The sequence below is a fragment of the Tauraco erythrolophus genome, chromosome 14, assembly GCF_009769465.1.
Source record: "Tauraco erythrolophus isolate bTauEry1 chromosome 14, bTauEry1.pri, whole genome shotgun sequence".
In the NCBI taxonomy this organism is placed as follows: domain Eukaryota; kingdom Metazoa; phylum Chordata; class Aves; order Musophagiformes; family Musophagidae; genus Tauraco; species Tauraco erythrolophus.
Genome location: NC_141478.1, coordinates 16,737,444 through 16,756,948, shown reverse-complemented (window position 1 = coordinate 16,756,948; position 19,505 = coordinate 16,737,444). Strand labels below are relative to the sequence as shown.

The 19,505-nt window shown below is 39.2% G+C and overlaps 1 protein-coding gene across 1 annotated transcript in view; it reads left to right on the top strand.

Moving 5' to 3' along the window:
* The first annotated feature begins 404 nt into the window (after positions 1 to 404).
* The window catches only part of THSD4 (thrombospondin type 1 domain containing 4), a 279,442-nt gene continuing 260,341 nt past the window's right edge, over positions 405 to 19,505 (top strand). The window contains exons 1-3 of the mRNA XM_009991440.2: positions 405 to 433; positions 4,329 to 4,398; positions 14,416 to 14,858. Coding sequence (XP_009989742.2) covers positions 405 to 433; positions 4,329 to 4,398; positions 14,416 to 14,858 — 542 coding nt within the window. The remainder of the gene's footprint in view (positions 434 to 4,328; positions 4,399 to 14,415; positions 14,859 to 19,505) is intronic.

Sequence of the window (19,505 nt, the reverse complement as noted above, 5' to 3'; positions counted from 1 at the left end):
GGTTTCCTCCATGACTGTGGGCATTGTGGCTGGGTTTGCCACCTGTAATAGAGAGGGAACAACACTGCTCTTACCTGTTTTTTCTGCAGACTGTATGAGCCATGGCCTTTCAACAAAGCCCTTTGGCACCGTTGGAGTCCTGTTGCAAAAAATGGGGTGTGTTCAATCTATTCATGTAACATGCACTGGATTTCCAGTTTAAATTGCTGTAAAGTTCCAAGACTTGAGGTAGAGATGACTAATGTAGGTCTGTATCCAGTTTCATAGGCATTCTGGAAAATACCGAGTAAACAGTGTTAAATGTTTTTCTCTCTTCTTTCTGTAGGATTTGTGTGTGATTGGCATTGTGCTGTACCACAGTGAAGAGGTATTTTTCACTTCAAGGCATCTTGCATTAAAGCATCATGGTAGACAGTTTAATAGTTTCTTTGAGGTAAGTGACACAATAAAACATTTAAAATCTTATTTAATATTCTCTTAACATGTTGCAGTAAATACAAATTTGGTTGTGTCTCGCTTTGGTGTTCAAAGTGTTTGTATCATAGGAGGATAAATAAAAGACTTGTCCAAAGACCAAATAATCAAGTACATGCATAGCAGACATAGCATCCTTTGGTGACAGTAAAACAAGAAAGTTCTAAGTGTTTGTTTACGCTTAGAGCATCTGTTAGTGTGTGCCAATGTGATGGCATATAAAATTGGACAGTTCCTTATTTTTTTTACTGAGGCTGTATAACTACTGTCACTGGGCTTAAATTATTGATTTGCTTGTTTTAGTACCTGTGCTGTAATTCATTCAAGGATTTATATTACGCATTCCTGAAACAGGTTGCCAGTGGGCAAACATAGGAAAGACCTTTCAAACAGCTTTCTTGACAAAGGAAACATTCAGCTGTTTCTAAGCTGGTCTATCCAGTTCTGTAGTTGGACAAGGAGATCCAGAGAAAAAAGGCAGCTATGATGCTGCACGAACAAAAGTTGATCTCCTGTGAGGAATGACAGCTGCATACTTTTTCATTTATATGGAGATACTGTCAGTAACACCTCTGATCTAACCTTTCTTCTTGTGATTTTCATCCATCAATCTTTGAATTGCAGTTCAGGCACCCTCCTAGTATGCCAGGGCAGATCCCACATTAAAATGGATCTGTCACATATCATTGACACTGCCTGTGTTATCTTTCCTGTTGAGACTTCTCCCTGCATAGCTCCTCTCAAGCCGTCCCAGACTTAGGCTGTTCTGCAGATGTTCATTTGAGAGGACGTGGGGAATATGCGACAAGAGCCACACTGCCCGAGTCAGTACTAATCACTTGGCTAAAATACTTCCACTTCTTATCCGGACAGTCCACGGCTGGCCACCATAGCCCTTCATAAAACACGACTACTACGACAGCAGCCATGCAAGAAATCTATTTTGGTATCTTCCAGCTTCATTCATGGAGAGCTAATGCTCACTGCAATGGCAGAAGAAGAACTCCGAGAGGTGTTCCCAGAGGAGGTGTTAAATAGCAAACCTTTTCTTGCTGCTCCAGCGATAGGGCTAATACCGCTTCACTTTGCTCTGCACTCCCTCAGTTAAACAGAAATTGGTATTGCCAGTAAAAGAAAGTGAGCATGTTTACTCTTTGCAGCTTGGATAGACTGACGGTTTAAAGCCTGACTTTGCTTTAAACGACGTACTTGGCTCCAAATAGTGCCATAACTGTGAGAGCATGGGCTGTGCCAGTAAGGTTCTTACACAGAGGCCTGAGGTAAACAGCCATCCATCACCTGCAATTGGTACCTGACCTGTTTGTGTATGCTTTACAAATTTTGTCTTATTTTGAGAAGCACTTGTTCTTTTTGGCTTTTCTGCCCAGTAAGAATACCTGAAACAAACCCACTGAAATTGGAGAAGCCTATTTCTTAGCTTGGGAGGCCTAACGTTAGTCAAGCATGACAAATAAAAAAGCCTAGTCCAGAGAAGTTAGCCAAAGCAAGCTACTGAGGGAAATAACATTAAAAAAGTTGAATTGCCTCACACTGATTTGAAAGCTAGAGGCTTACCTCAAGATAGCTTTAAGTATTCCTGGCAGATTTCCTGCATGTTTGAAATAGTAGGTTGATACCATTGTTTCTGAGAGATCCATTTGCAGATACAGAAGCAAACTTAAAAACTAGCTTCATTGTCCTTAGCCACGTACATACAGATGGTGATTACAGTGCAACCTCATTAAAGAATGGTCAGGAAAAGCTTGGCACGGAGTAATCACACATGTACTGAAAGTCTGCGTTTTAGCACTGAAAACTTTAATCTGGTAAGTAATTTGCTTTGAAGATTACAGTTCTCACTCAGTTCAGAACTCCCAACCTTGTGCATGATTTCAGAAGAATTTACGCATGGAAATCTGTAGTCCTTCAGATTGATCAGAAAAATCCTGCCCTGTTGAGGACGAAAGCATTCATTTCCTTACGCAGAGTTTGAACTTTCTTTCACATGCTCAGAAGGATTATAAGGAGCAGAAGCCACAAGGGAGCAGGGAGTGGGTAGGAAGATTCTGACAAGGAAGTCATAATTTGCAGAGGATGTAGGTTGGGCCAGTGAGAGACTGTGCTCTGTCTACTTAGAAGCTTGTCATGTTTTCATTGAGAATAGTTAGGAGATCACTTGTGCGCTTGAAAAAGGGATATGCAGGTCAGCTGAAGACAAACTTGATGCTGTCATTTTGCAGTCTGGAGGTCTGAGTTCTGTTTCTATTTCTACCTTTGATTTCAGGTGTGAATGGGAAATCAATTTTTTCATTCCTGCCTTTGGCTTCCATCCACCACTGTGTCATTGGGCCTCGTCTGAACTGCATGTTTTGACTCCTAAGTGTGGTTTCTTTATAATGACCTTATTGTGGCTCTGGTTTCAGCCACCTCCTCTGTATTTTCCTTTATCACAAGTGATAGCTTTGTGAATTATAATACTTCCTTCTAACAGACTTTTAAAGTGTTTTAATTGGCGCTTTTTTTTTAATTGATGTGGCTTTTTTCCTTGGCTTTGAATCGTTTATGGCTTTGAGAAAGAGGGCCATAGACTATAGTGGTGAGGTGGTGATACGCCATGTGCAATCAATACTTAACTAACAATTCCTTTTGCAGCGTGTTAGCAAGAACAAACACAGAAAACTCAAGAAAAACATTCTCTCTAGTAGAAGAATATTTGTATTGATGGTAATTAAATGTTTAGTATAACAAAAAAAAACTTTCTGTTTAGAAGGTCTGTCTTTGAAATTACTTGAAACAATGAGGAATATTTAAAGGGTTACTGTATAGGGAGCAAAGGAAGGAGCTGTGAGTAGGAAGCACAGCTGGATTTTATCTGGTCCATTAGTTTGCAGATGGATTTTGTGTCCAAATCCATCAATTTTACTTCTACACTGAAATTCAGCAAATCATTAGCAGCTTCCCCCTTTATAGAGGGCCCAAAGCATACTCTTTGTAGACTGAAAACTCAAACTCCTGGTAGAAATAAAGATATCTTAATCCTACTTCTTGTACTTTTCTGTGTTTTCCGATGAAGGGGCTTGCTACAAGGGGGCAAACCAGTCCCTAGTGCAAATATAGCAAACAAAAGGCTGAGCTAACTGAGCCTAAATTGTACTGGGCTCCTAGGAGTCATTATGGTGGTGAGGCTTGACAGAACAAAGTTTGTTTGGGCTTGGTTCCCATTATGACTCCTTTCAGATTGAAGATGTGGGGACTGGAGTGATGCTTGGCTGCTTATCCTGAGTCTCTGGTGAGCTATGTCCACTACTTTCCGTATTCTGTGCCCATTAGGTTATTCAATTTCCACAAGTGTTAGGCAGCTGGGGAAGAACCTATTTTCTGCAAAATCATGGTGATTCTTTGCATGTTTCCTGTGTGCTGGAGGTGGAGCGATCATCTGTAAAATCAGTAGCCAGAGCTAGAAGCAGACTTAGTCCACAGATGCATGAATTCTTACTTAGCTCTTTAGAAAACTTGCAAAGCGCGTGTCAGTTTGAACCAAATGCTGGGATGTTAAAATATGCACTGCCAAAAATATTTTACTTTAAACATAGTTATGTGAAATACTATCAATGGATTCTACTTGGTGCACTTTTGCTTTAGAGATAAACAAATATGTGTATGTACCTGGTACTGCCTGCTGCGAAGAGAATGTCATAAGAACGTTTCGTACAGTTTAGAGAGTCTGCTTTGGTTAGTAGTGGTTTTCAAGTGTCTAAATAAGTCCTTGCAGCGTGAAGCCCTGTAGTAAGTTGTAGATATGTGGTTTATATTAGCGGTAACGACATCTTCTGTTTTACTATTTGCTTTTTCAGACTTCTCAGTTCCCTAGCAGTGCTGGGATTTCAGTTTGTCGTCCCACAGCCTTCAATTGACCACAGAAAGGTAAGCATTGGAAGTATTCAGATTTTGTACACTTAAAGGTAAATGTAGAAAACATTAGAGTAAGATGTATAAAGCAATGCAATCTAAATAAATAAAATTCTGGGAATAATGTGGCTTTTGTTTTGCATGGATTTGTTTGTTCTTTTAACATAAATATATACGTGGTTAAAAGAGACTCATCATGGTTAGTTAGCTGAGTAATTGTATGGGGTGTTGTACGTCACAAGTAGGTCCATGTAAGCTTACTCAAACTTTGGACCATTTTCATCGTGTGAGACAAAGGAGAAGAGTTCATGTCAGTGAGAGCAGTGCTCAAACATGGAGCGATTACTAGAAGCATCCAGTTGCTCATAGGAAGCTCCTTCTCTTACAGAGATGGAAATGTCTGAAACAGAAGTTGGACCCAAACCACACTCTGTTGCTGGATTTACGTTGCTAGAGATCAGAGCCGGAAACTGCTGAACTTTCCCATTGTGCTTTTGTGAATGGTTCACTTGTCATAGACTTTGGCGTGTCTAGGAAGGCTTGCAGCCTGCACACCTTCCATCCTGCTCAGCATTAGTGAGGTCTCAGCTGGAATACATAGGATTTTCCACTGCTTTTCAGGAAAATAGTGGACAGTTTGGAGAGAAATGGAAGACAGCAGTGATTATCCTCAGGAGGTTTTAAAAACTTACCTCTGTGGGAGGTTTCAATTAATTCAGATTGTTTAGTCTAAAGATTAGAAGACTTGTGGAGGGAGGCAGATATAATCTTCAAATACTTAACAGTGCTAAAGAGAAGGCTATTCTTTCTGTCTGTGGAAGATTAGATGAGAAGAAATGGTTTTAAATTGGGGAAAGAGAAACTTAGGCTTGATGTTTGAAAAAGCTTCTCACGGTAAGGGTCTAAAGAAGAATAGATCATATTGACTGGATAACGTTTAGAATTCCCATGATGGAGGTCTCTGTGAATGTGTTGGATGAGTTTTTGTCAGAGATGATGTGTAGATAGAGCTGATTCTACCAGACACCGTAGTGGAGTCCCCTTGAGTGCTCTGCTGTTTATGGGCTGTGACCTTATATCGATGTTGTCGTCATCTCTGAATTGGTATTAAAACACAGCCAATTAATTATTAAAGGTTCAGCCTATTTAAATAAGTTTACTTTTTTCGTATAGATTTTAAAATAATAATGTAAGATGCATATTCATTTTTAAACTGCACTTTTTAAAGAAAATAGAAGGCAAGTTCACGGGGTTTTCTTTTTTTATGTGCATATGCCACTATCTTTAGGGTAAACTATTATTTAGAAAATAGCTCCATAGGTGCGGACTAGAAACCTGAAGCCGTCTGATAGTCACAGTTCCTGAAGGACATAGCTGTCATGTTCAGCTCCTTGTGCAGCCTAACTGTAAGCCAAGTTAAATGAGGTCAGTAATGATGCAGTCTGAAACTGGCATAGTCCAGTCTGCAGCATTTCTCAAGCTGCCCAAGTTCTCTGTTCTAAACCTGAGTACAACATAGCGTTTTTCCCTATTTTAAATCTCTTCTATTTTGCTGTGCAGTTAAGATAGTCATGCTGCTGCTCTGTTTTCAGTACTCTGTCTGATTAGACATTCTTCTGTAACATTGACAGCAGAGAGATGCTGCAATCCAGCTTCCAAATGGCCTTAGGGGGAAAAAAAATCTACTAACTAAAATAGAGTAAGTCAGAGAAACAATTGCTTCATTCTGTGAAGCTCCAGAATTAATTTTGATAAAAGCAGGTTCTTTGTTTTCAGATGAATGAGAAATGCCACAGGTCAGGAGTGTCTTCTGTACTAGTTAAAGGCACTGAAGGCATGGTAACCACCTTGGAGCTGTTCCTTTTACTGAAAACGAGAAAAGCAGAAGTATCCCAGTGAGGATCTCATACAGGCTCCAAGGCTGTCTGTCATTCTCAGCTCTTACACTATGGGAGAGGTTTCTTCTACTGCAAAGGGCTTAAGATGCTAGGAGTGATTCCTTCAGCTGGGCTGTAGAAAGAGAATGATGGAGGTGTAAGTGTGAAGGTAGGGTGTACAATTTCAAGTGATAAGAATTTAGTCACTGAATCTAACTATGGTACCATTTTTAGGATTCATATAGGAAATTCTATGTATAAATGTGATCCTGCACCTTCATTTATATTGTAATAATTTATTTATATCGTAATGACAGTGAATGGCGATGTTCCTGCATTCCATTGTTCTTTTACCCTACCACACTGTGAAAGCCACTATTCTGTTACCAGAAAAGAATACAGCTACCTAACACATCTGAACACACTGTAATAGACTAAAGTGCGCAGCACGAAGCAATTGTACTATATCCTTGAAACACTGGGGAAGTTGGAGTTAAAGTAGTTAATATCTGCGCTTGGCTCTTGGCCAAGACACCAGGGCTAATGCCTGGTAGTTCTAAAGAGTACTATGGGATGCCCACCACAGCTGGGCACCACCTTGCTTTTATGTATCCTGAGAAGCAGAAACATGTAATGAAAGGCTGTTCTTCCTTGTAATCCTGGTAAAGTGAAGCTCTGCCCTAAGGTCAACGGTGACTGAAATCTGTAACTTGTCAGGACTTGCTGAGCTGAAAATCAGCTCTTGCTAACAGGACTACTGCAGTTTCTGTGCTTCTGTCCTGCTGGGCTGCGTACACTAAACTGGATTTTATTGGAGCAGCTTAGTCACCACTATCTGCGTACAGCTGCTGTGTACGCGTTCCTTGCAACAACTGTTTGCAAGTGTCACACTTTTTTTTCTTGTTGATAAAGACAACTGCTGTCCATTATTACTGTGTTTTCGAGCACATCAGTGCTGTAAAACACTATCAACTGAAATGTAATCCATATTCCTCTTGCAGTTTTCCACTGGTCAGTATATCTGCTTGCCTTTAGCACAATTGCTTGTCTTTAACTGTAGAGATAAAACTTTGGTAAATTAGAGCTTTTCTAGCTAACAATGTTGCTATTCTAATTACAGTGATCTTTAGGAAACAGGAGAGATTATTTAGTCCATGCCAAGACTTTTTCTTTAAAATCAGCCTTTTAATGCAACAGAATATTTAGAACAGCTAAAAGAATTTTCTTGCTATCTCTGCATTGTTACTAATTTTCTGTCCTTGATGTTGTGGATTAAAATGGTGAGGAAATAAAATTCTTCTTTGTTTGGGGAAGGGAGACAGGATAAGGATACATTATTTTATGCAATTACACTCTTCGAAAAATCAAAGCCAATGGTTTTGTTATTTTTAACTTGCTTTATCCTGCACTCTGATTATTTTTATATTTTATTTTTAATTAAAAAATACTGACTTCTTTAAGCTTGGAAGTTTAAAGATTTTCTCTGGAAAAAATGAAAGGATCTTTGTTCCAGTTGGATTCCAGAGCAGGTGAGCTTACAAGGTTGTAGATAAGCTTCTCATCTTCCTTCAGAGTGGTATTACGTACTAGTTCTGTCTCAGCCTTTAGATCAGGGTGATGATAAAGATGAGAAGCTTTTTGGATTCAGAGATGAGTTCTTCTGTTAGGGAAAATTGCTTTCTATTTTGTGACAGCTTGTCCTCTCTGCTTTTGGAGAGATGGGTGGATGACTCACTGAGAGGTCTCGAGAGGTGTTATGTTAATTACTGAACAAATAAAATCCATGTTTCATCCACATGTGGATCCCAAAGAATTTTTCTAAGTGTAGAAATATGATAGCGTGGCAGCAGCTTTGTCACAGCTGAAGATGATTGACCTGGAAAAGGCCTAGAGTAGTACAAGCTGAGTGACGTAGGTCACAGATGATAGTCAATGCTGAGGAAATAGTTTATTAAAATAAAGAAGTCTGATTTGTGATATAGTGAGGGATTGATGCTTATCATCTTTACCTTACTGTAAATCAGAAGCAATCCTATGGCAGAGGAGGAGTGATTATATCGAACTGGTAGAAGTGAGGTCATGAGTGAGCCATCTGTTTACTTGGAAGTACTTAATGATCTCACAGAAAAATGGAAAAAAAACCCCTCTGCCTTAAAACACTAGACTCGCAGAGCACAATGAAGGTGGTCTTGGTGTGAAAAAAATTAGCCAAACTTGGAGGAAGCTTCAAGCTCTGTTGGCACAAAAACTGTTCTGAACTTTTTTCAGAGCTGTTTACTTTCTAGACTATTTAAATAGCGTTACAATTCTTCAGATGTGGTCAAAGTTGGTTGAAGGGACAGTTAAGCTTTCCAGGCATTGTAACTCCCTTCAGTGATTTGTGAATACAAAGGTCTTCTATATCCAGGCTTTTTAGCCCTTTAATCTTCACAGGCACAGATGTTCAGACAGAGTTTTTATACAACGAACGGAAACCCAAATCATTTAAGCTGGTAATATTTACACTTACCATGTACTGTAAAATTCAAACCGTTTACTACATCTCTGATTAAAGGCTTCCAAAATGCACCGAAGGATTAAAATAGCAGAGCATACTAACCAGGCAGACATGTACACATTGTGTCATGATGTTTTGTTTGGCCTCTGCACCATTTTTCTGCTAGCCTTGAGAGATCTGAGAAGTTGTTATCTGCAATTTTTAGGAGCTTCTTGGTAGATTGTTTTTTATCAAACCGCCAATGTTCCACATGCTTCTTGTAAGAGGCATTAAAAAAATATGGTTGTTGCAAATGAACATCTATAAAATGGACTGTAAAGACTTTCTGCTGGGAAATTGTCGTGGCTATATAGGTTTGGCCTTTATTGGAAATCAGCTGAGCTAGTACTGGAAGAATATTCCTCTAAGATGCTTAGACTGGTGAAAGAATTAAACCAGTTCCATAGATGTGTTTACAACACTGGCAGGGAAATACGATAACGTTACACTTGAACAGGTTCTAAAACTAAACTATAATTTCCTCAGATCATTCAAACTTTGGCGTCCTCTGCTCTGAACTGCAGTTCAGTTCCAGTTTCTGTGAGCGTGCCTGCTTTTGCTTTTACACTCTTGAAATTTTAAGAGGGCAAAGACTGGCTCTTACTTTGTGGGATTGACTATTGATTAATTGTACGATAAGATGGTGAGTGTTAATGAAGAATACTGTGTTCATCTCATCCCAAATAGGACATACACATTTTTAATAATAACAGTATACTGTTATACTGGCTTTTTGAATCCTCACTCAGGCCTTTTGCATTGAAGATAAGTAAATGTGTGTGTGAAATATTTAAAATCAAACAAACTTAATTGCACTATAGTTCGTCTGCAATTCATGGTAATTCATCTACAATTCATTAACACTAGTTGCGGATTTTTAGTTCAGCATTTAGGATTAAATTCCATGGATTTAAATATTCCCTGTGCATTTATTTAGTTCTGCATGGAATCAGTATTGAGGGTTTTGTATGCCGAACAAAAAAAATGCCTAGTTATCATTTAAGTCCATGGGAGTGGTACACAGTTCGTTTGAGAGAAGATTTTGGTGATATGTGTTTAATTGTCTTAACTTGAGTAGTTAACCCAAGGAAGCAAATAGGGTGCATGTTGCGTGGACCTGGGGAAAATGAAGGAAAACAGAGGAAATATTGTTTTGTTTTGTTTTGTTTTCTCATCTGCCATGTGGATAAGCATCTCCCTCTTTTCTGTGTTGACTTCTGCTGTCTTAATAAGTTTATTAGCTTGCTCTGTTTGATGTTCAAAACCGGTGAGTTAAATCCCAAGTATTATCTTACAGATCTTGTTCAACTAACCGATTTATGAACAAAACCCAAAGAAACAGGGTGGAAAAAAACAAATGTCCAAGAAACGGGGAGAGTCTTAGTATCTCTTGGAAAGATAAAAAATAAAATTGAAATTACATTGTTCCATAGACTGCTCGACCACAGTGATATTTTTGTTAAGATTTTGGGGAATTCTCTTACCTGGTTAATGGTGCCTGAAACAGACTTTGGGCTGATATTAATATTTTTCTCTTATGTTATTTCTGAAAAAATGATACCAATATTGAGAAGTTCTGTGCCTCTGACAGGTTCTGATTAAATCAGATCATTTGTGACTGCTTAAAATAAGAGTGTTTTTCTGGCTTTTTATTTGTTTTTGGTTCAACTAGGTTCATTTAGGTAAATAGAGTACTTCCTTTCTGAAGTTTTAGTCTTTATATACTTTTTACGCACTGACCTCACGGTTTTTTCATGTATAAATGATGTTTTTGAAAAAAAAACCTCAACAAACTGTTTTAGAAACTCTGCCTAATTTGAAAAAGACAACTGTCAGAATAAAATGTGAATGTAATGCAGCTCCTGTAGTAGTAATCCAGCAAAACACAAGAAAACTGGGGGAAGGGAACAGAAAGGGATGCAGAGTGCTGATACGCAGGCTCACTCTTCTCCCTTTACAACCACCCTTCTAAAAATCTGGCCTCAATCCAGTTTGCCACCCTCTGTTAGTAAGATGGCAGATTTGAAGATATTTGGTGCATAACAGTCATTGTGAAGAAAACTTCTGATTTAAAGAATCTTGATATCAACTTGATAGGAGCTAGTGCAGATGTAGAAATTGCAAGCACTTGCACACCTGAAAGCTTGTCTTACTTTTCTTTACATTGTTTACTATACAGCTGTACCTAGTGAAATGTATTCCACTTGCAAACCTTGTTCTGCCAAATAACTGAAAAATGTCCGGGAAAGAAGGAAAGGACTAGAATTATGGGGTGAAATTAAGGGGGAAAATAGATTAAATTTGTAGAGCAAAATATTTGGTTGTTGATTAACTTGCAGTAGATAAAAATCATTTTGATGGTGCATTTATAGTTAGAATGAATATTACTAGGTCACCTAGAGAAAGAATCAATCATGAACTATGGGAAAGGAGATTAAATGGGTTAGTTGATCCCTCATTTTTGCAGGCTATGTGATTCCATTAAAGAAATTACTTTAATGACTGAACTTGACAAGGAAAATTCAGTATGCATTTCACAGTTCTAGGCTCAAATTCTTCCCTTTAGAAAGTTTGCTGTTTAATGAGTAATTTTTAAAGGGGGAGGAGGAAAGACCTAGCCATCAGGAATCTCTGAATATCTGGTGTTTCTGAGATGTTCTGGAATGCTTTAGCTGTCTCCCATATCTGTAAATTCTTGGCTGTATCCTAGGGCTATGTTACTGGCAACAAAGTAAGTTGGAAATCACAAGACCAAAGGACGGGAAGTGACCTGTCAGTCCTGTAGTTCAGCTCCTCTGCCCCAGGGAAGGGTCAGTTATACCTTAGTTGTTCCTGGTGGAGGTTCAGAATCAGCCTCCATGGTGCCGGAATCTCCTCAGGCAATTTGTTCCCTGCTTTGTTTGCCTTTCCACTGGGTAGTTTTTCTTACTAGCTAATTTGGATCACCTCTGATTAAATTTAAATCCACTGTTACTTGTGTGTTGGCTATAGACACGGAGAAAAATTTACTGCAAAGAGAAAACAGAATGGACAGCTCTTTATATTTATTTATGTAAACTGTTTGGAAGACTCATTATTGCCCCCTAAGTTTTCCATACCTTCAGCTAAGCAGCTTCAATTTATTCAGTCTTTTGTAGCAGATCTTACTGGGTAGATTATGCCATTAATCACGTCATCTTCTCTGAAGATTTGTCTGCAGCCCTCCCTCATCTTTCTCAAAGTAAGAAAACAGAGACCTTAATTAAAAATAAAAGTGCATAAACTGATTTGCTACTGAAAATCCACATCTCAGAGTTTTGTCATCTCATAACTAAGTAGTATTGATGACTTGGTACGTCAGTACAAGACATCATATTGTTACTTTTTGGTTAGTTTTGTTATGTTCATACTTAACTAGCTAGGTTAAACCTTCTTGTGCTATGTCTAGAACTCTTTTGCTGTGAATTATCTGATAACAAAGGACTGTTAGTTTTGTAATAAGTAAATTTTAATGCAAACCAAGTTCAGACCAGAAGAGTGTCTCTGTGTAACCGTTACAATTTTTGTATCTGTGCTAGAGCTATGTTAACGTGTAGTGTATGTATGAACAGAGAATATTCACTGAAAAAATCACAAACTGAAGAACAGCTTGTTTAGTTGGTCAAATTGTGAGCCAGTGGTGTTCTGTTACTGGATGTGAAAGCAGATGTAACAGCCAGCAGCCAAGACCTTGTTGCATGTTATTCGTGATTTTGACATTATGCGGTATTAGGTTGTACAGGCTATTGGATTTAAAAGGCTGGTGCCAAATGGGATACCCACAGAAAAAAAAGACATATTAAATATGGAGACATCATCTCCTGTTTTCACGTAACATTGGAGAAATGGGTAACATATCACACTAATGCAGATGCTTTTTATTATTCACAAGTTATAATTATAAGCAGTTTTTTTCTGTGGTTGGTGATGAAAGTGTGAGAGCAGCCTCAGAGGGGGGAAATGTTTCAGATTATACAGACCACAACTGACTATTACACAGCAGCACCACAAACCCTGCTCTGGCTTGGCTTTTCGTATTGCAGTGGTGTACTCAGCCCATGTTTGCAAACCACATTCCACCGAAGCCTGCCATGTTTCTAGCTAGCTGAGCAGTAATGTATGCTCACTGGCGTAGGTGGTTTGCAGTTCAGTCAGTGACTGCACGTGTTATCTGTGACTAGAGGCAAAATATGTAGATGTTAATCTTTTGCTAATATGCAATAACGTTTGAAGCAAAATTATTAATGGAAGTTATGTGTTTAGGAGGTCGTCCTTTGAAAGGGGGAGAAGTGACATACAGACAGACAAGGCTGTCTTTCCAAAGTTCATTTTGAGGTAGCTATACACTTGAATAGGGCTGGAGAGGTATGGCAAGCATTTGTTTGTGGACAGTGCCTTTTTTTGTCTCCTAATTGAAATGAGATGTGTGTGTGCTTGTTGGTACAGAGGTTATTCAGAATATAAATAAACTGTTAAAGGATGCTCATTTGGAAGAATGTTCTGCCTATTAATAATTGTGAGAATCAGACATTGGAAGCCTGCTTTGAAAACTTGCAATTCAGCCAGTTGGACAAGGGAAGCAATAGAAAAACTATGCATTTAATGAAAATGGATCTCATTTCTGTACAACAAAGTTGAGCACTCTGCCCAGCGTGAAGCACCGAGAAATTCTGACTATATCTAGCTCCAGGAATGGATAAAGCTTGGGACACAGGTCCACAGGGAGATGGGATGGGTGGTTGTAACTTCTAGGCTGTGCTGATACCTTGCTAACCACAAGGTCAGGGTGTTTAAATATTTGGCCACAGCTTGAGGGGTGAACTTTCCTTACAGTAACAGTCGCTGCCCTTCCTAATCGTTTCTAGCTTCCTTCAAGAGAAAAAAACCCTCTCTTTGGGGTTCTTTGTTTCGCTTTCCCTGTGCTGCTGAATAGTGACTATGGGCTAAGGAGCACTGAATACCCGAGACCAACAATTTGTTCTGCCTTTTATTGAATTTGATGGGGATTTCTGTGAATGTAGGATTGGGCAGGTCATCCTGAATAACTCTTTTCCTTGAAGCATTAATAGGGGGGTGGGGGAAAAGTGGTAATATAAGAGTTAACTATTGCAGTGTTTTTGGCTGGTTGGAAATCAGCCTGTCCTCTTACGTTATTGCTTTCGTAAAAAGTTCCACATTAGATGGGAGTTCTTGTAATATTATTGCAACCACTAGCAATCTCCATTGCAGTGCCTGTTGAGACAATTTTGTCACCAAAAATGACCTTACCTCCTGACTTTGCTAATATTATAACAGTTTTCAATCTCCACATTTCCAAGCTTTGCATTACGCGTTGTTTTCCATTGCTGATCACTAAAGAAAACCTATTCCTATCCAGATAGTCCAAAAAATATTTTTGGTCTGAATGGTTGATGGCTATAGGAGACCTCCTGTACTGGCAATACAGGCAGCTGTTTGACAGTGAATGAATAAGACCAGTTAGCTCCTGTGTCGTTCAGTTTCACGTGTGACTGCGGAGTGAATGGCTTAAAAAGGATATTAGTGCTCTCCTTGCATTACAGTGTGAGTTCTTGTTCCTAAGTCAATCTGTTGTGTCTGCAGGTTCCCCAGAGGATAGAAGAGCAAAGAGATGCATCCGAGGATAGCGGTGCAGGAATCCCAGGCATGTGGGGAAGTTGGGGCCCCTGGTCTGCCTGCTCTAGGAGCTGCAGTGGCGGTGTGATGGAGCAGACGCGGCCCTGCCTCCCGGCGTATTACCGGGAAAGGGGCTACCCAAGGCCAGGGAGGCAGTACCCGGCCTCGGAGAGAACTCTTGCTCATCAGAATGCCCGTCACCGCGAGGACTCGCTGACTGCTTATCCTGGCCATGTCATTTCCGCCATCCGTACATCTGTGCCACTTCACAGGAACGAAGAACAGCTTTGGGCTGGCCTTCGGGCCTCCGCTTCTTCTGGAGGCCACAATAACAGCCATCTGAGCAGAGGAGCATTAAGAGGCAGCAGGCATTCTCAGTCCCAGAGGCAGAATGCCAAGCCAGAAAAGAGGTATGTGTCTATGCACGCATTTTATTCTTGCTATGAACGATGTATTTTAAGAATGACATGTCAGATTACAGTTGATATTTTTAATGGTTACGGAAAAGTTACTAAAGATTAAGACTGACTTTTACAGTGTTTACCGTTTTCTGTGGAAGGCTAGCCTCCCTTTTGACTACTTATATGATAATACCTGAGGACAGATATAATTATTCTGCATTTGTACTAGGCAGATTATCTCATTTCCCTTAATAAGTCATAAAACAAATCTTTGAGATATTTTCCCTTTTCTTCTACACACTTATTTGACATTTCCATCTTCACCATAATAATAAAAATCAGAACAAGTAACAGCTCTATAATTGGATTCTTACCTTCAACAGCCATTCTGATTTTAATGGGTTGAAAAAAAGACTAATCAAATTATTTTCATAAAGAATGGCAAACTGTCCATTCACCTTTTTTCCTGGTCAAAACTCTAGGTTAGTTTTGTATTTTTCAGAGAGTTTCTATTTATGGGCTTTTTGTTTTCTCTTTTCCCTTTTTTGCTTTCTAACACCTCTTTTAGCAAAATTTACCATTTGATGAAACTAAAAAATGTGGGTGTTTAACACATAGAATATTTTAAACACTGTGTATGTTTATATCAATTTCATAACATTAACTGTTCAGTCTTTAAGGCTGGGTGGAACTGTGCTGTTACAATTAATTGCAATTAATTCTTTGATTTCTGAAGAAACACTTCTTTCTCAGATCCCAATCTATCAAATTTTTTTAATATATGTATGAAAGGAAAATAGATGTGTTTCCAGTTTGGAAGCTGAGAAGAATGGACATGGAGATCCCCTGGGCGCGAGTGCTCCTGAAGTGTCTCTATTCTGTCTGTCTTCTTTCAGGATATGTATTCCAGCAGGTGGGAGTTCTTGAGTTCTTTTCCTCTCAGCCCTGATGCATGGAGAGAATTTTTTGGGGTAGCTAACAAAAAACCCAAAGCAAAGAAAAAAGAACCCCAAAACCAAAACCCCCTCCTTCATATCATCTGCTTCTTTAAGATTCTTAGGTGAAACAGTCTACTGTACTTCCCTTTTTAAAGACATCTTGCTGACCAAAACAAAAAAAAGAAAGTTACCTTGAGGCAATATTCCAGCCTGACTGGAATAAGACAGTAGGACTCTCTGTGGCTGGTGATAAAGACATCCTCAGCCCCTGCAAGAAACTCTGTCCATCTGAAAGAATATTTGAAAATAGAAATGAACCTGTTAACCTCCTGTTTGTCTCAGTGAAGCAAATTTCAAAAAGCAGGACCAGCTGTTCAGATGTTGATCTTCCTTTAATCACGGCTTTGTCTTTCTTTCAAATGCAGGCAAATGGGTCGCCTCAACCTGTTCACTTATAGCTTCAATATTGCGCTGATGATCTTATAAAAATTTCAGAGGATGCCAGGGGCAGCCTTTTATTAGCAGTGTTAACATGACTGCCTTGAGACAAAAGTCTTCCTTTCTTTTTTCAGTTTTCCTACTAAATCATTTACTACAATGCGTTTCTGTTCTCAACTGCGCAGCGTAGCAGATGCAGGTTGTAGAACATAGCTGGGTTATTACTAATATTGGAAGCCTGGCCTTGAGCCGTCAGCACAAAGTCATTCGGAGCCTGTTTGCTCCAGCTCCTTGGCACCCTCAATCTCCGAGGGAATCCCAGCCCGCCTGGCCTCTGCAGCAGACCTGCTGCCAGGCTGCTGGCACAGCTGGGCTTCCCTCCCTGCTGGCTGTCCCTTGCTGCTGTGGTGGCCTCTGCAGGCCAGGAGAGACTGGAACAGTTTGAAACAACCACTGCAGTTACAGCTGGAACATGAGAGGACAATGAGCAGAAAATATTATTGACTGTGTGCCGAAGTGAGGCTATGTTAGTTCATAACAAATGCCTTGCCATAAGAAATGTTCAAATGGTCATAACGACTCTTATGGCTCCGCTTTCCTGTGTGATGGAGCTCTTTGCTTTTGAAAATTCTTCTGCTTTCCTAAGTACAGTGCAAGCTTCTGTACCAGAGTTGATTTTCCACCCACACACACACTGCCCCTTGGCAAAAGACTTGGATTCAAGGTCAGTGTTTTAATCTTATTTGCGTAATAAGTTATTTCCATCTTGTGTTAGGAGGGTCCCTGGTGGCTTTAAAGCCTGTTGTATTGCATAACTTTCAGATTCTTTGGTGGTGACTATAAAAACAGAATGAGAACAAAAAATGTTATTTGAAAATTAAATTATTAGAATGACAAACCTAATAGTTTTCCTTAATTTACCAAATCCAGAGTGCAAACCTTCTTTACCAAGGAGATTACTGGTCCTATCAGATATATGGAAAACTTACTCTAGATATGATTTCTATACTGTAGAACAGTGTTCAGTGTTTGCTAAATGAGTGATATTGGAAATTAATGTCAGGCTATTAAAAATAACATCTGTGTTTTCACGATATGTACAGTCAGTGGAAACTTTTTGGGGTATTCCTATTTACTGTACTGGACTTTATATAAAAGTTGTAATTTTATCAGACTTCCATAAAACAATAAAACAGACATGGACGTTTGTGACTGAGATAAGCTCACATTTGATAGCATGGTAAGATGGAATTGGATGGCTTCCAAGGCAAATACGTTTTGACAGCAACAGCAGTCCTTCAAAGCAGCCAAATATGTTTCTATCATTTAGCAACAAGTGGAAAAGTTCTCTGCCTGCTTTCAGGCAGCTGACAAAGAACTGTTCAGTTTCTTTAGTAAAATTAAAAAAAAAAAAAATTCATTTCTATATCATGAATTCTGATACACCTTGTCTGTGAAGAGGATATTCATGTTTTTAGGTCTTGGAAGTTAGTTCACATGTGATTCAGCTAGACTTTAGAAACCAGGGCTGCACATGAAGCTCAGGGAGAGAGAGATTTCAGGTATCTACAATTAGAAGCCTAATGTAGAAAGCTTAACTGCTCCCCTTTTTATCATAGTGCTATAAGTAGAGTTCTTGTATACCTGAAATGTGTTAGGAAATTAGTCAGTCACTGGAATGAGAATGGCAACACAAAAAGAAACCTGAGGGTTCTCTGGGTTGTCTGCTGGCAAATGAAGGGAGGTCTTCTCAGCTTTGAAGATTTTTCCCATTAGCACAGCCGTGTGTTTTATTTCACCTAGATTAAATGCGTGGAGCGTACCGTACCATAAGAACAAACAGGAATGAAGAGATAGTGAAAAAATATCAAAGAACTTAGGCATCTCTATAGAGACACACATATGGAAAAGTAATAAGGGCATGCAAAAGGATAACGTGCTTTAAAAGAGAAAACACATCTTGAAAGGAAATATCACTCATGGACTACGTTTTAGTACTTCTTAAATGTTGCATTTCCAGCTCTCGATTTTGGTGACAGAGAAAACAAAACCACCATTTTACATACACGTGCTGAGTGTTAGGATGTTTACAACTGCCACTTTCCCTTTCTCTGCAAGTGGACTTCCATGGTGGAGTGGCAAAACTTCCGTGTCCACTTCTGGAAGCACGACGTGTACTTTGTATGTGGTTCTTAGGAGTGGAAAGAAAAAATTAAGTTTATCACCAGAATCAGGCTTGCATAAATAGTGCAAGTTTAAAGAAGTATGTTAATAAGGAAAGGGCTTCCCTAAAGCTCTTTCTGTGTTTGGAAGAGGAATGAGAGGAAAGATTTGCACTGAGGAAATAATCCAAAAATCATCAACTTCTCACATGGCCATAGCTCTGTGGTCTTTATTCTGCTGCCAACAGCTGACGTGAAAGTCTGCTGTGCTGCTCTGTACCATGTATAGGGTCAGCCTGCATTTCTGGGCCGGTGAGCAATGGAAAGGAAAAATGTATCGTTTAATGTCAAAACAGAATTTCCTTTCTGAAAGTATTTCTTTTGCCCCCTCTCACAGATGCTTTGACCAGGCAAACGCAGGTCTACAATTAACCTTTAAAGGGACAATTCGGTCGTTATTTCCTAAACCAATTTAAGCGTCATTAGCTGCATGTTCTGATGTAATTTTTGTGACCTGTTCCAGTCAGTTCCAGTTCGTAGGGGTGGACAAATGTGTGATTGCTGGACCTTCAGGTTCAAGAAGGTATTATTTTCTCAAGTTCTGAGGCTTTATATTTATTGGCATGAGTGTTTCACTTTTCTGAATATTTGGAATGAAACCCAGCTCAAGTTTTTAGCCGTCTTTCCTTTCATTATTTCTCTGATAGAATGAAAATGTGATGCATTTTACCCCATACCCGATATGGTTATAAAAGCTTATTGGGGCTTGGTGTGCATGTGCGGAAGGAAGACGGAGAGTTTTTTATCCTTTTCTGAGGATAAATTTTCCAGAAAAAACTAAGAGCAACAGTAGTAATCAAAGAATTTGTTTTGATAGCACGTGGGGGATTTAAAGCCATATGAGAAAGATGTTCGTTTTCCTTCTGAATAAAATTCCAAACAGGTTGTAATAGCACTAAAGATCACATGAGGTATTTCCTGGCAAAACAAATACCTAGCTGCAGTGGCTGTAGCCTCAGATTGACTTCGTGCTGTCCCACCTCTCATCTGGTTATTAATCCCCCGATATGCTCTAGTTCTCACTTATTATTACCTAATTAGTATCAATTTTTATTATG